We start from the raw sequence: 15,951 nt of genomic DNA, 5'->3' as shown, positions 1-15,951 counted from the left end.
GCATAAGCAATCAAACATCAGTTACAAACACATATTGCATAAAATCACTGCTTCAGCAACATCTAAAATAACAAATACATTTCTTTGTATAAAATGAAGATTGAAGAATAAAGAATAACCTCTCAGAGAATTAAAAAAAAAATCATTCAATCACTTTGAGAGATTCATTTGTCTCCATATTGGAGAAAACAAAGTAGAGGAAGACCGCCACGGCCAGGAAGAACCCAATCTGAACCCACAGGGGGATGAGACGAGCTGGCTTTTGTTCCTTTGGATCTTGACCTGATTTCATGGGTGTTGCTTTCAAATAGGAGTTTCTGTAAGTAGATGGCGTGTCATACATGTGGGGCCTAAAAAGAAAACACAAGAGTCGTTTTACACTTGTTTGTTTGGACAACTGAGTCATATTTCTATCATACTGTGCAGTAACTAGTATAAAAACTGTCTAATTGATCTAGTGAAGCGATGAATACAACATTGGCTTCTTAAAAAATTTAATTGCACATATAAAGTAGCATGTAACGGAAAAACGGTTTCCTGTTCAAAGAGTTTTATATTTATCAAGTCCAACTCATTCTTAAGAGTCAGGTGACATAATAAAAAAAGAATACAAAAACAAGGTTCTGCTAGGTAAAAATGTACATTTCAAGATCAATTTTGTAATTTAAAAATGTTGTAATTAACGCGTTTTCTCCTTAATTCTCCTCATTTCTATGTTTGTTTCTTTGTGAAGTTAATCATAAACAACACTAGATTACCTCCCTTACCCCCCCATATTCTTCTGTGTGCTCCAGAACACACTAGACACAACAGGGACTCATGTCCCATCTAGTGGAACAAAATGTTATCACAATACAGATTGTCTGGAAGTCTCTCAGTTCAAGTAACACAATATAACTTTCTGGCTTTAAAACTTCATTCTTCTGGCTCGTTTTGATGGCACACTGACATTTACTATGTACAATCCTGGAGCCATCGTTGCCCTGCAGCATCCAGAGGCAGAGAAACTGCACTGCAAAGCTTTTTTTTTTTTTTTTTAATCATCCCAAAGCATCACTCGTCAGCATTTCTGTTTATGGCACCGCATCACGTGTCAGTAACTGGATATCAACACAGTGGCTGCTTTGAACGCGCACCATGGCTGATTCAGCAAAGAAACCCATGAAAATATAAGCAGAGAAAACGAGGAAAAGAAGGAGAAAAAGTGACAAAGTGTGAGAAAACATCAAACCAACTTGACTTGATGGAGAGAACTCAGGGAAGAGACAGGATGCGGGTGTTTAAATGAAGAAAATACCGAGTTGTGAACCCTCAGTCGGGCAGTCTTTCAAATTTCGACATAATTTGAGATACTATGATGGATCATTTTAGTAATATTAATATCATAATGATGTTTCTTTGTATATAATATGAAAAAATGAAAATCTAATTTGCATTGTAATTCATCTGCAGGAGGAAAAACTGTGTATGTAACCAGTTTTACAAGTTTGAGCTCCAAACAGTTAAATTCAATACCTGACTTATCCCAAAAACACTTACTCATCAACAAAATCCTTCCCTTTGTATTCAGGGCTGGACTTGGAGTAGCCTGAGTAGGAAGTCCTGGTGAAATAGATAAGAACGGCATATGTGAAGTTTTATGTTTACTCTTTATCAACTAATAGAAAAAACAACACTTCATGTGATAACTTACTTGTGTTCATATTCCCTCTCAGTCCAATCTGGTCTTGACCTCATGTAAGGCCCACTAGATGGAGGACACAAACAGTAGTTGTCCTAAATTGTATTTACTTGTCTCGTTAGGCAACTTAATACAGTCTGATGATGGAAACAGGGGGAAAGGCAGTTTGAGTCCAAAAGATTTAGTACACTGACCTGTCTCCTGTACCATCACTTCTGACCTAAAAGGTTGGACAAGAAATAAAAAAGCATGAATATTTGAAATACTGTAAATGCAAAAACTGTACATTTACTACATAAGGTCTGTAGTTTTAACTGTTGCCACAACTAAGTCACATTTATGTCCATAGTTATGGAAAAATATGCTCTCCTCCTTCCCATCATCTTTGATAAGATAAATACAACAAAAGGTAAATAAATTAATCAGAAATCAGCCACTCAGCCTTTCTACCTTTGGTATATCCATCAGCAATGCGATAAAAGAAACACAAAGAAAGAAAAACACCAACATCTAGTGGACAGCATGGAAAAGACGATATTGCTAACAGATGTAGAAATGTGCGTTTCCATTTTCAGTTTCAATTCTGCTCAAAAAGAATTTATTGTTCTTCATAATCTTCCACTTCAAAGCATCTTCAGCTAGTAACATCATTAATACAAATTTAAGAGTGACTGTGGGCAACCCAAATGAAATACAATGCACTGTACAACACCCAAAACAGTGCTGCTGCATGGCAGATATGTCTGTAATTATCAGCTACAATTCTACTGTTAGAGGATTACAGTTACTAAATATCATTTAATTTACTTCTTTAACAGAAGATGCTACATAAGCATCCATAAACTACATACAGGCAAAAAATAAAAATTTATTTCAGTAATTCAATTTTAAAAGGTAAATTAATATATTATATAGACCATAGGTCCAAAATGCTCTTTTCTAATGAGCAACTTTTGCATCTCATTTTGAAATCAAGGTCACAGAGTCTGGAGGAAGAATGGAGAGGCAACAATCCAAGACACTTAAAGTGCAGCGTGAAGTTTCCACAGTCTGTGTTGATTTGTGGAGCCACTTCATCTGCTGGTGTTGGTACACTGGGCTTTATAAAGTCCAGTCAATGCAGCGTCTACCAGGAGATTTTATCGGACTTTACAGAAAAGCTTATTGGAGATGCTGACTTTATTTTCCAGCAGAACTTGGCACCTGCCCACACTGCCAAGAGAACCAAAACCTGGTTCAATGACCAATAAATTACTGTGCTCGACTGACCAGCAAACTCTCCTGACCTGAACCCAAGAGAAAGATGAGACACATGAGACCGAGCAATGCAGAAGAATTGAAGGCCACTGTTGAAGCATCCGGTCTTCCATTACACCCCAGCAGAGCCACAGGCTGATAACATCCATGTCACGCCGCATTGAGGCAGTAAAATTCATATGCATGAATGTACTCATTTCTGTATGCCACATAATTTTTTGTTATTGATTTCATGTAATATTCTAATTGTCTAAGATTATTATTTTGGGGTGTTCATAAGCTGTAAACCATAATCATCAAAATTATAATGAAAAAATGCTTGAAATATCTCACTTTACATATAATGAGTCTATATATTAGTTTCCCCTTTAAAGCTGAATTACTGAAAGTTTTGCAACAGTATTCTAATTTATTGAGTTTTACCTGTATATCATCCATCTCCAGGAAACTGAAACTATGAATAACTCATAGAAGGAAGTCATTTTAAAACAATCATGTCACAGACACAAACATGGAAAAAGATACTTACTGGTGTCCTGTACACATAGGTGACTTCCTCCTCTGAAAGAAAACACACACACACACACACACACACACACACACACACACACACACACACACACACACACACACACACACACACACATAACTGATAATCAAGTTTAATGTACATATTTATAACACTATATCCAAGTGACTGAAAAAATAGCTGGCAAACAATTTTATTTGACCCCCTTTTATTGAATAATTTAACTATTTGCACTAATAAATAAGTACAATAATTGAACTGACCATTCAGTTTAAAGTTAATCACCCTATCAAAATGTTTATTGATAAAATAAGTAGTAAAAATGAACAAACTACTGACTTATAAACTTAGGCAATGCCTAATTTTTTTGTTTTAGTAATACATGAAAAACATTAGGACACTGAACAATAAGTAAGGTAAAGTTAGAAAGATATTCACAGATTCAAACTTCCGGGATCAATAAATCTTAGCTGAGACGTTCTTAAAACACAAACGATGCCTATGTGCAATTATAATAGCATAAACTACGCGCTACAAGGACCAAAATGTTGATTTTTTTCGAAAAACTGCCGTCCTCCGCACTAGACTCACAACATTGATCTCTATGCAAAGCCTTCAGCCTGGAGAGTCCGGGGACCGTCTGCAAATTGCAATACCACATTTTGATGCTGCAAACAAAATTCACTAACTCCACTGTTATATAGTATAGGCACTCCAAACTCCCTACACACATCAATGGCCTCCTCATGATCATACTACAACAGCTTTTTGGGCAAAATTTACTTTTGCATAATTTTGATGATTTTTTTAAATTGTGATAATCAATAATAATGCCAATATTGATCAATAACTCCACTCTTATACAGTATAGACACTTCAAACTCACTACACACATCAATGGCCTCCTCATGATCATACTACAACAGCTTTTTATGGAAAATATACTTTTGCATATTTTGATGATTTTTTTAAATTGTGATAATCAATAATAATGCCAATATTGATCAATAACTCCACTCTTATACAGTATAGACACTCCAAACTCACTACACACATCAATGGCCTCCTCATGATCATACTACAACAGCTTTTTATGGAAAATATACTTTTGCATATTTTGATGATTTTTTTAAATTGTGATTAATCAATAATAATGCCAATATTGATCAATAACTCCACTCTTATACAGTATAGACACTCCAAACTCACTACACACATCAATGGCCTCCTCATGATCATACTACAACAGCTTTTTATGGAAAATATACTTTTGCATATTTTGATGATTTTTTTAAATTGTGATTAATCAATAATAATGCCAATATTGATCAATAACTCCACTCTTATACAGTATAGACACTCCAAACTCACTACACACATCAATGGTCTCCTCATGATCATACTACAACAGCTTTTTGGGCAAAATTTACTTTTGCATAATTTTGATGATTTTTTAAATTGTGATTAATCAATAATAATGCCAATAATGATCAATAACTCCACTCTTATACAGTATAGACACTCCAAACTCACTACACACATCAATGGCCTCCTCATGATCATACTACAACAGCTTTTTATGGAAAATTTACTTTTGCATAATTTTGATGATTTTTTATTGTGATTAATCAATAATGATGCCAATAATGATCAATAACTCAACTCTTATACAGTATAGACACTCCAAACTCACTACACACATCAATGGCCTCCTCATGATCATACTACAACAGCTTTTTTGGGAAAATATACTTTTGCATAATTGATGATTTTTTTAAATTGTGATAATCAATAATAATGCCAATATTGATCAATAACTCCACTCTTATACAGTATAGACACTCCAAACTCACTACACACATCAATGGCCTCCTCATGATCATACTACAACAGCTTTTTATGGAAAATATACTTTTGCATATTTTGATGATTTTTTTAAATTGTGATAATCAATAATAATGCCAATATTGATCAATAACTCCACTCTTATACAGTATAGACACTCCAAACTCACTACACACATCAATGGCCTCCTCATGATCATACTACAACAGCTTTTTATGGAAAATATACTTTTGCATATTTTGATGATTTTTTTATTAAAGTAAACAAGATTATTAACTTGTTGTTGATGACAACTGACTCATCAGCTGCTTTAGGACATTCCTCCTGGGTCTATGCGCAGAGCGGAGGCTGGGCTAGCGTGCAAAACACCCAGGAGCCATGCGCTCCCCATGCGCAAACCCCGCTGGGGTCCCTGGCAGCAGGGACATACCAGAGGGAGCTGGCACACCGATCAGTAACCTGTTGTGCCCGTAGACCCTCACTCTAACCATGCCAGCCGTGTGGGATTATGTCAGTCAGTTAATGCAGGTAACCAAAATGATGTCGAGGCTTCAATGCACTGCTTTTTTAACAGCGGACAAGCTGGCTATGTGCGCGAAAGGCATGTGCGTTTCCAAATTCCACCCCGTCTCTCCGGCATCATCACTGGTCTGTAAAATTTTATAACTTGCTTTTTCATATCGCACCATTTCCGATACTATTTAAACATTTTATTCATAAATAAAATCGATTATTTATAAATCGAATAAAAAAAATCATCAAAATATGCAAAAGTATATTTTCCATAAAAAGCTGTTGTAGTATGACCATGAGGAGGCCATTGATGTGTGTAGTGAGTTTGGAGTGTCTATACTGTATAAGAGTGGAGTTACTGATCAATATTGGCATTATTATTGATTATCACAATTTAAAAAAATCATCAAAATTATGCAAAAGTAAATTTTGCCCAAAAGCTGTTGTAGTATGATCATGAGGAGGCCATTGATGTGTGTGGGAGTTTGGAGTGCCTATACTATATAACAGTGGAGTTATTGAATTTTGTTTGCAGCATCAAAATGTGGTATTGCAATTTGCAGACGGTCCCCGGACGCTCGCCCGGCTGAAGGCTTTGCATAGAGATCAATGTTGTGAGTCTAGTGCGGAGGACGGCAGTTTTTCGAAAAAAATCAACATTTTGGTCCTTGTAGCTCGTAGTTTATGCTATTATAATTGCACATAGGCATCGTTTGTGTTTTAAGAACGTCTCAGCTAAGATTTATTGATCCCGGAAGTTTGAATCTGTGAATATCTTTCTAACTTTACCAGACATGAACAATAAGTTACCTTCCTCTCTGTAGTAAGTTTTATCCGGCGATGGATGAGCTTTTTTCCCTTTGGCCATGGCTTCCTTTAGCTTTTTCTCATACAGACTTCTGGTGGTGTCTGGGTTGAGAAAAGATCGCAGACATGAGAATAATAGACATGGATAGACAGCAAACTATTCATTTATGTACTTCATAACGAAATCAATATATTAACTTCACAGACAGGGTGGAGGCCTGAGTTAACTGGTACGAACGTTGACTCGAAATTAGGCGCAAAGTAAAGCGCTGAGTGCGGGCAACTCACCGACCACCGGTCCATGCTTGATCCCGTATTCATCCAACAGCTCGCTGATTTCTTGCGCGGATTTGTTACTGAGTAAAGACATAATAATTTCCCTGAGCTGTGCTGATATTTCTACGTTGGCGACTCGTTTTGGTTAAGCTTTCGCCTTAGCTGCCAAGAAAGGAAAACAGAATTGTTCTCCTCCCACCAATAATTGACAAGTCTTTGTTTTCTGTCGCCGGTAGTGGGGATGTTGATTTGTGGAGTCAAACGCTCAAACGTTAAAGTGGAGCGATTTAACCCCGCCCTTATGTATTGAGCCAAGTATGAAAATCCAGCGAATGCTCATCCAAATTCTACATCATTTCCGCTTAACTCTTCTTCGTGTACATTTTATTTTGCTTTTTTTTTTTTTTTTTTTTTTTTTTTTTTTTTTTTAAGTAAAGCAGCGCCACCATCAGGCAAGTATGAATGTTTACCATCTCTGACTACATTTTTTTAACAGCTAAAAGGGAGGAAATCCGTTTTGCTATTATTTACAACTAAAATACATATTATTTAGAATAGTCCTAGCTTTTATGTAACACCCCTGCCCATACACAGGATTTCCCCCTTTTTAAATAGCCTATTATTCTCTTGATTATTTCTATTCATTTGAATTATGAGTGCATTTGATTAGTTACTTCTAATTTGTGAACTGTTAAATGTATATCAACACTTATCAACAGCTTATCAAGACTTATCAGGATAGTAATAACTAATTCCAGCGAACCAGAAAACATGTTTCCAGAAATGTTTTTTTTACCATTTTTTACCATGCAACTATTTTATCTGCATTGTTTTATCATGTTTTATATTTAAACCCTGTATTTGCAAAGCAGTTGGAAATTACCTTCAGATCATTGAAAAACTAAAAGAAACAAAAGGGCAAAAACTTTGACGGCTTCCTCTCAGATGCACTGACCTTAAGGCAACATGGAAATGACAAGTCTGCAGTGCTGAGGACATGAGAAAACATTTGTTCAAGTGATTACACTGGCATCATTTTAAACAAAGAGAAAACTTTATTAAGCACACAACTGAAACTGGGAGCAGAACATATTTTTCTATGTACAAAAATTCTATTGCTGAGACATTTAATCTGCTTTTTTTTTTTAAAAACAAGATACACCCCCCCCCCACCCCAAAAGAACATAAACAAAATTTAATTATCAACAACAATTAACAACAGCCCTAAAAGAAGAAGTGCTGGTTGAGCCAGTCCATCTGGTCGGTGGTCAGCCAGATCATCAGCAGCCCCATCACCATCACCACACTCATCTTCAAAATCAGCTTCAGCATACTGAGACACTGTGAGAACAAATGTCAGGGAGGTAAAGTAACATAAACCATAAACAGATTTAATGTTTAGTAAGAGCTTGTGAGTGCACACCTTGGAAGTTCCTGTGCAGATTTGTGTGTGGCTGAGGTCTGACATACTCTCTGGTAGCTGAATATTTGGGGGATCAGTTGCAGGTTTTATTTGCAGGTTGTCTTCAGGCTCCTGGAGGCAAGAAAAAGACATAAAGCAGCATATTTATTGATCATATCTTGTTGTGTGTCTATGCTGCACCATATTCATTAATATGTTTCTGTATGTAAATGATCATTTTCTTACCTCAGGTGTTTCTGTAGAGCTCAGGTCCTCCTCCCTGTCCGTGAAGCTGCTGAGTGAACCCGTGTCACTGCTGAGAAAACAAGAAACAGACAGAGATTTGGTTGTTTCTGTCAGGCTGTATTTAATATTCCCCCAAAAATGTTTACATATTAAATAAAGTTAAAGATACAAAGTTATAAATTTGCCTACCTGTCAGTTTCAAAGTGAATGACTTGAGACAAGGGATTAGCACAAAACTGAACTTTTATCTGCCTCCCTGCAAATGAAAATATTTAAAAAGTGATGCAACTATTGTGAATGATTTGCAACAAGTTTAAAGCATTGCTGATTTATTTCTGCTTCACATTAACAAGCCTTATTAAATTTCACCTTCTCTTCCATTTTCTTCATCATTGTCATCGTAAAATCTGTAGAAAGCCTTGATTCTCTCCTGCTCCTGTTCCCAGTTCCTATCCTCTTCATACTCGTCATCTCCCAGCTGTCCCAGATCAGAGACCCCAGAGGGGTCAGGTTCAGAGTTGAAGAAGAAGCTGTCATCGAGAGATCCCTGATTAGAGGGCCTCATTATTTGTCTCTGCACCTCGGAATAGCTGTTGACCTCATCAGCGGGACACTGTTTCACATCTGAAGGAGGTGTCTCTTCCATGTCTGTGTCCTCTGTGGTTAATAGGTATTCAGAGAGAAGACTGTCTGTTTTTAACACGTCAAAATCCCAGTTGATGAAATCTGATGGATTAGCTCTGTTGTTTGTGACAGCATGTTCATCAGAGCTGCTCCACCTGGGAACTGCAGCACTGCTTCCATCATACACCTGAGTTTCCTCCAGCAGTTTGACAAATTCAAGCTCTTGCATGTGCAAATTATTCAAGAGCTTCTCACTGGTTGTCATTACTGGCTCTTCATCGTCACTGGAGCTGCTGCTCTCACCTGTTCCATCTCCCTCATCCAACCCCTCCACAGTCAACATATGCTCTGATGTCCCTTCATCTTGTTCTCCAGCTCCACTTTCCTTTTTATCGTCAGTCTCCTCAGCATTATCCATCCATGTTGTTTCTGTAACAGCATTTTCCAGGCATGTCTTCTGCTTCATACAAGTTGAGGTATCTGACTTGCTTTCTTGGTTATTTCCTCCATCTTCTGCATATTCAAAAGAAGACAAGTCTGAAGGATACTCTGCAAAGCACTCACCTGCCTCTTGGTGCTCCTCCCCTGAGAAATCGGTCATTTTCTCTTCATATTCCTCACTGTCAACTTCTGCAATGAGATCATGCAGATTTTGCAAAGGTATGCTTGGGAACTCTAAGCTGTCTTTTGCAGGATCATCCCTGTAAGGATTTTCTGTTTCTTCTTGTTCGATGGTTACACCCATGCCTTCACAGCTGGAATCAGAGGAATCCTCTTCTCTTTCTTGCTTGTCCTCTTCAGTCCAAGGATTTTCTGTTTCTTCTTGTTCGATGGTTACACCCATGCCTTCACAGCTGGAATCAGAGGAATCCTCTTCTCTTTCTTGCTTGTCCTCTTCAGTCCCAGCACCTTTCATCATCATGTCATTCCCACGTTCAGGGACTCCTCCAAAATAGGCCAAGTCCTCATCACTTTCTGCTTCACTTTCCACCTCATTACTATCTCGAGGGTAGTCAGCACTCTCCAGGGCCATAGGTCGCCCCTCAGTAAAGATCCTGTTCTCTTTATCACCACTGTAGAACTCAGCACTGCAGTGAACTGACATCAACAAATCCCCTGCTTCTTCGGCTGACCCAACATTCTCCTCTTCATCTTCTCCAGAGACAGAACCTTCCTGCTCAGATTCTCCATCCGGGCTTGTGTAATCATTCTCAGGTATTTTGCTAATGAGAATGACCCCTTTAAAGTCCTCCTCATCACTTTCATCGCTGTTCTGCTCGTCATTGTCATTTTCAGCTTTGTACAATAACTCTTCGGCCGCCTTGTCTAACGAAGCGGTTGTTTCAGCAGTTGCTTCCTGAAGCAGAACCCCATCTGACTTTGTTGTGTCTTTTGTCTTGTCTTCCTCACTCTTCTCATCAAAACTCAAATTCTCAAAGTCCAAATCTTCATCGGGAAATGATGGAACAGAAGCCTCTGCAATAATACCATTAAAAAAGCTTTTAAAAACGTTTTATAAATAGTTAAATAAAAAGATAATAAATGTCACAAAGCAGAAGGATTTTTCTTGCCTGAAAATGCGTCATCGAGGAGATCAGCAAAACCTTCCATCTTTACTAATAGACAAATCAACAAGTTAGGCATTAAATGAAGACAAATATGAATTCATCACTATAGACAGTCTCCCCTATAAAGAAAAAGGAAGAGAGTTCGAAGTAACTCTCATCTGGCTTTGCTGCAAGTGGTTTCCTGTCAAACAGATTGTGCAAAAATTAAGCACTACAACTCAAATATATAAGCAAATGATAGTTACTCTTTACATGATGGGAACCTACCATAAGAGGTGAAGTTGAGAGAAAATTCCTCTTTTTTCTCCAAAAAGTGCAATCACAAAATTAATATATTGTGTTTTCTATTGTCGCAGGAGCGCACCTTCATGAGCTCATGAAATGATGTCAGTTTTGATGTGGTTTTGGTTTCCGATACGCTTTATAAACTCCAGCAGCTGAACACAAAGTTCCTTTATGCTGAAACAAGTTTTTATCAGCGTGACTGAGATGGGTAACTCTGATGAAAAGTCATTCTTAAGAAAACTAAAACAAAACTTTGAACACATCAACAAAACTTCATTTTATTAATTTATTATTTTAAAACTCAATAAAACTACAGTTTAAACTTAAAAATAGCCTGAGGGGTGGTTGGCAGTCTTCTACAGTTCATGGCGGAGGAGGTAGCGGTGGTTGGGTTTTAGGTCGACTTCTACAGGAAAATGGTCACTCACCTCCAGTGCCTGAATTGATATGAACAAAATTATTATGTTGCATATAAAGCTAATATAAAGTCAGATTCTATTTTTTCAGGTTTACCTGTGCCTCTGTGAGATGGAAATCCTCTTTAAAGTTGAATGGTGTAGCTGATCCTGGCACTATGCTGGAAGTAATCTCTTGACCATGCACAATGATCCTGTTTATAGTAAGTAAAAAACCCATTTTGAGATAAAATCTCTTCTAACATGATTGATTTTTCTTTTAAATAAAAACAACTAAACAAAAAACCCAATTTATCATAACAGGTGCCAAGTGTGTTGGAAATTACACTTGTGTAATTCAGTTCCCAGCAGCCTCTTACCTGTCATAGGCACAGTGCGTCTTCTCCCGCACAGTGGTATCTTGCTCATCTCCAATTAGCCAGCGAAATTTGGGGTCACTTCTCAAGCGCACAGCCTTCCAGCCCTTAATGGTGATGTAGCTGCAGCCGGCATTCAGGTCTCCTAAGATCATTACATTCTGGTGTGAATGAAAGCAAGAAAAAGGGAAGTACAAAAGGATGAAGTTAATCATAAATCATGAGTGAAAGAGACACACAAACATGAACTCATGCTGAAGACCTCTGGCTGATGTGCAGGCAAAAAAAAAAAAAAAAACTTATGACTAGATAATGGTAATTAACCTACATCAGTTTTCCACTTCTTGTAAATTCCTTTGACGACAGTATACAGTTCATCGATCTCCTTCATGGCGGTTTTGGGACAAGTGTGATGTCCAATCAGGACAAAATCCTTCACCTCTGAAAATAAACACATTTTCAATTGAAACTTTATCCCTGATATGATTCTTACACGTGTGTTAAATCTAATCAAAGTTTTCCAGGTTTGCACAAATGCAGGTTTCTGGCTGCAAGAGCTTTCTTTTATTTACTTATTTTTTCTGATCATAAGTCAACTTTTATTTCCTCAGCTCTGTCCACAGTTAAAGTTGGAAGACATATTGAAGGAAACCCCCCAAAAAGTTCACACTGAGTTGCTGAGTCTCCACATGCTGTAAGACTCAACAACTTAAATTCCTCCTCATGGATAAAACACATTTTTTTAATTGAACTAAACATGCTCAGTATGTCTTACACTGATTTAACAGTTCTGAAATCTTTTGATGAGATGGAAAATCATTATGTCAAAAGGTATTCCTTCATCAATCATCATTAAGTTGAAACCTTTTGACTGTGAAGGCCATATGATTCAGATTGCTCTCATGCTCATTAAACCATTCGGTGACTTTTCTTACCTGATCGCTGGGTGCTTAAACATCCATTTAGAGATCAGGTTTGAATTATAGTATAATAATGGTCAGTAAGAACAACTTTGTGTTGACCTTTCTGGTCTTTAACAGAACATGTTTTTCCAAACCTCCTCACATCAGTGAACCCCTCACTGTGGGCCCTGAGGTCTCAGATGTACAATGAGTGGTTTGCGCACAGCTCATTGCTGAGAATCACATGAGCAGGTACATTTAATGTTTTCCCTAAAATATTATATAAATGTAAGATCATCTTATCATCAAATGTCAGATCGAATGATGCCATTAGAGATCTAATGTCATATAGTTGATCAGTCTGTGACTGAAACCTCTTCTGCTGAGGTCCCTCTGTGTCTGCATGTTGTGAAAGGTGCAGTCTGTCTTGTAGCCATTTTTGGGGGCAGCAGAATCAGAGCCAGAGACGTATAGAAACCGGACAAACTGATCAAAAAGGCTGACTCTGTGCTTAGAACAACTCTGGAGCTGCTAGAGTTGATTTTACACAGAAGAACGTTGCACAAGCTGCTAAATGGACAATTTTTTACACCCCCTACACAACATGGTGAGGAAACAACATTGTGCTTAATGAGAGACTTTCTTCAGGTCTGTTGTAACACGCATTGGTACAGGAGGTCATTCCTGCCAGCAACCATCACCATCAGAAACAAGAACTTAAATTCACAATTCAGTCTTACGTGTGGTAGGGGAGTAAAAGTGGATGATAAAAGGCTCCCTGGAGAAAACATCAGTTTCATTTTTCCCATCCTCATCGGGTTTAGGATACTGAAAATGTTCCTTGACCTTTAGAACATTGTTCCTGCAGGTGATATGAGAGCAGAGACTAGCGAGGGTATGATGTCTACTGAAAGAAACGGTTTGTGTTTGACATACATCACAGGTTACCTGTAAATATAGACATACTGCTCCTTGTAGCTTTTCTTCCCCAGCCTTTCACTTTCCACATAAGAATAGGAGTTGGATTTGTCAAATCTGCTGACATAAATGACACAACTTTAAATGTGACAGATTTTTTTTTTCCAGAAGCCTTGCATCTTTAAACCCACAAACGTTTGTACCTGTTAAGATCCTTGACCAAAGCTTGTATTACTTCTCCTTTAGAGTCTCGAACCTCCTGAATGAGACACAAGTCACACCGAGAGAGAATCTGGTAGGCAAAACATAGAAGAAAATAGATCCATCAGCTGTCTAGTTTTCTGTAGCTGTCGTTTCGGTGGCTGTTGTAAATACACAGCAGAGTACCTTTAGGATAATCCCCATTACCCTCCTGTTGTTTGCCTTCGACTCCCCAAAGCTCTGAACATTGAAAGCACAGATTTTCAGGGAAGATGTGACACTCAACATACACATCCCTACAACAAGCAGCAGCCATGCAGTCCTCATGTTGCAGACAAGTGTTGCTCTGTAAGTAAAACAGAGTTTAGCAAGATCCCTTAGTCCACTTAGGAAATGTGTTACAGAAACTTTCAGCCACAGCAGTTACACACACTGAGGTGATCAGTAGGAGATTGACCTGAGGCCAACAAAGATCCATCTCATCAATGCACAGTGGTAAATTTGGGGAACATACAGGTAAAAGTGGTTGTGAAAGGCAGGGGTTGCAGATGTGTGTGGTAGATGTGCTGCGTCAGTGCCTGTTGAGAATGGAGCTTTATCTGGAACCGTTAAAACAACTGAATACATGAACAATGACTCCATCCAACTCAGAGAGTGCAGCTTTGAGTGGGTTTTGTCTCTAAGTTTGAGTGTAATCAGACAATAGATGCTGCCATATGTCATGTTTGTCAGCTTCATGGGCATTTGTGTGGAATAAACTTCTTATCATTGTGTTTCATGTGAGGCTGGTGGTTACCACATTACTATCACATCACCAAGTTTGTGCTGTTTGAAACCACTGTGAGGGCTTTCCCTCTCAACGAGAATCATCTGAAGCTTAACACTGCTGCAGTTATATTTATAACTTATGAAAAATTTGATTATTATGTCCTGAATGTCATAACTTCACTTGAAAATACCTCAGAACAGCAGTAAAATGTGACTGAAATAAAACAAAATAAACAAAAATAACATGTAATTTGTTTATAAATTAACAGTTTTCCTACTGCATGGTAATCAGTCATATGAAGTCCAGTAATAGTTTAAATAAATATCTATAATGACAGATTTTATACTAAAGCACTGAATGCACTAAACAAACAATATGTTACCCTGTGGGGTGGTGAAATTTTGCAAAGCACATTTATCCAATTTCTCTGCCACAGTTTTGATGTGCTCATGTTTAACTTGAATACAACATAAACTCAGAGTTATAAAGGCATAAGAAGATGTACAGATGATTCTCTGTACAAAACTATTCAACAAACTGTGGTAAATTATAATGCATGGATTAGATTTTAATCTGCTTTATCAATTTATCCAGCATGAGCTCGCCGTGTCATAACACCAGTGAAGACAGGGAGGATGCAGAGGGATGAAAATGCCTCTACTCAGCTGCTTTATCTTTCATGTGAAATACAAATTGAAACAATTTTTAAACACTGATACCACAGATAGTGTCCTGTAGTTTCAAATGGACAGCCCAGTTGTTCATTGACAGGTTGCACTGAATTATAAACTGAGCGTTCTGCCTTGAGGCAATGTGGATGTCCCAGGACAGGTGCGTTGTCATAGTCACACCCAGAAACTAAGTCTGTGACTTTCCACCACCTAGATCCCAAAACAGAGTGGAGTAAGAATGGATCATCCTGTTTTGCAGAAGTGCTCAATCACGTCCTTGGTCTTTATAATGCCATGTTGTGGTTTTCACACCATAATGTGAAGCTGTAAGCTTTACATCATGGTGTGAAAACGTCATTGTTGTTGATGGTGAGCTCGAGCACTGCGGTGCAATCAGCAAACAATGCTGGGGAGATTAGCTGGTAAGCTAATTCTTTAAACACAGTTTGGTAACTTTCTCTACATATGTGAGGAGTTAGACTTTGTCTTCCGATGAATCTGAGTCGTCATCTAATGACAAATAAAGAAAAAGACAAAATTATGCTGGAATATTACATTAGAGAGGATGGTGGACATGAGGTAAAATTCATTTTCATTCACAGATGTTTTTATTACGTCAAAGGGTCCCAAATACTTAAGTGACAAACAGTTTTCTATAGAGGTTACAAGTTGAACTGGATAAAAA

The 15,951-nt window shown here is 37.7% G+C and overlaps 2 protein-coding genes across 5 annotated transcripts; both read right to left on the bottom strand.

The window, feature by feature from the left end:
* Nucleotides 1-7,940: 7,940 nt before the first annotated feature.
* Nucleotides 7,941-11,170, bottom strand: LOC121650981 (dentin sialophosphoprotein-like). 4 transcript variants are annotated; one of them, XM_042002810.1, is made up of 8 exons: nucleotides 11,016-11,147; nucleotides 10,752-10,929; nucleotides 10,021-10,656; nucleotides 8,926-9,921; nucleotides 8,746-8,812; nucleotides 8,557-8,626; nucleotides 8,332-8,442; nucleotides 7,941-8,249 (listed from the first exon to the last, which is right to left on the bottom strand). In XM_042002810.1, the coding sequence occupies exons 2-8, from the start codon at nucleotides 10,822-10,824 to the stop codon at nucleotides 8,133-8,135; spliced, it is 2,070 nt and encodes a 689-aa protein (XP_041858744.1). In that variant the 5' UTR covers nucleotides 10,825-10,929; nucleotides 11,016-11,147; the 3' UTR covers nucleotides 7,941-8,132. The 4 variants fall into 4 exon arrangements, with proteins under 4 accessions (XP_041858744.1, XP_041858743.1, XP_041858742.1 ...); XM_042002809.1 differs by having other exon boundaries at nucleotides 8,926-9,927; nucleotides 10,027-10,656; XM_042002808.1 differs by having other exon boundaries at nucleotides 8,926-10,656; nucleotides 10,752-10,796; nucleotides 11,016-11,170.
* A 178-nt stretch (nucleotides 11,171-11,348) lies between these two features.
* Nucleotides 11,349-14,153, bottom strand: dnase1l1l (deoxyribonuclease I-like 1-like). The gene is made up of 8 exons (XM_042004245.1): nucleotides 14,013-14,153; nucleotides 13,829-13,917; nucleotides 13,656-13,742; nucleotides 13,448-13,569; nucleotides 12,134-12,246; nucleotides 11,809-11,966; nucleotides 11,547-11,643; nucleotides 11,349-11,470 (listed from the first exon to the last, which is right to left on the bottom strand). The coding sequence occupies exons 1-8, from the start codon at nucleotides 14,151-14,153 to the stop codon at nucleotides 11,390-11,392; spliced, it is 888 nt and encodes a 295-aa protein (XP_041860179.1). The 3' UTR covers nucleotides 11,349-11,389.
* Nucleotides 14,154-15,951: the final 1,798 nt, after the last annotated feature.

This window comes from Melanotaenia boesemani, chromosome 13, assembly GCF_017639745.1.
Source record: "Melanotaenia boesemani isolate fMelBoe1 chromosome 13, fMelBoe1.pri, whole genome shotgun sequence".
NCBI lineage: Eukaryota > Metazoa > Chordata > Actinopteri > Atheriniformes > Melanotaeniidae > Melanotaenia > Melanotaenia boesemani.
This window is presented reverse-complemented; position numbering and strand designations above follow the sequence as displayed.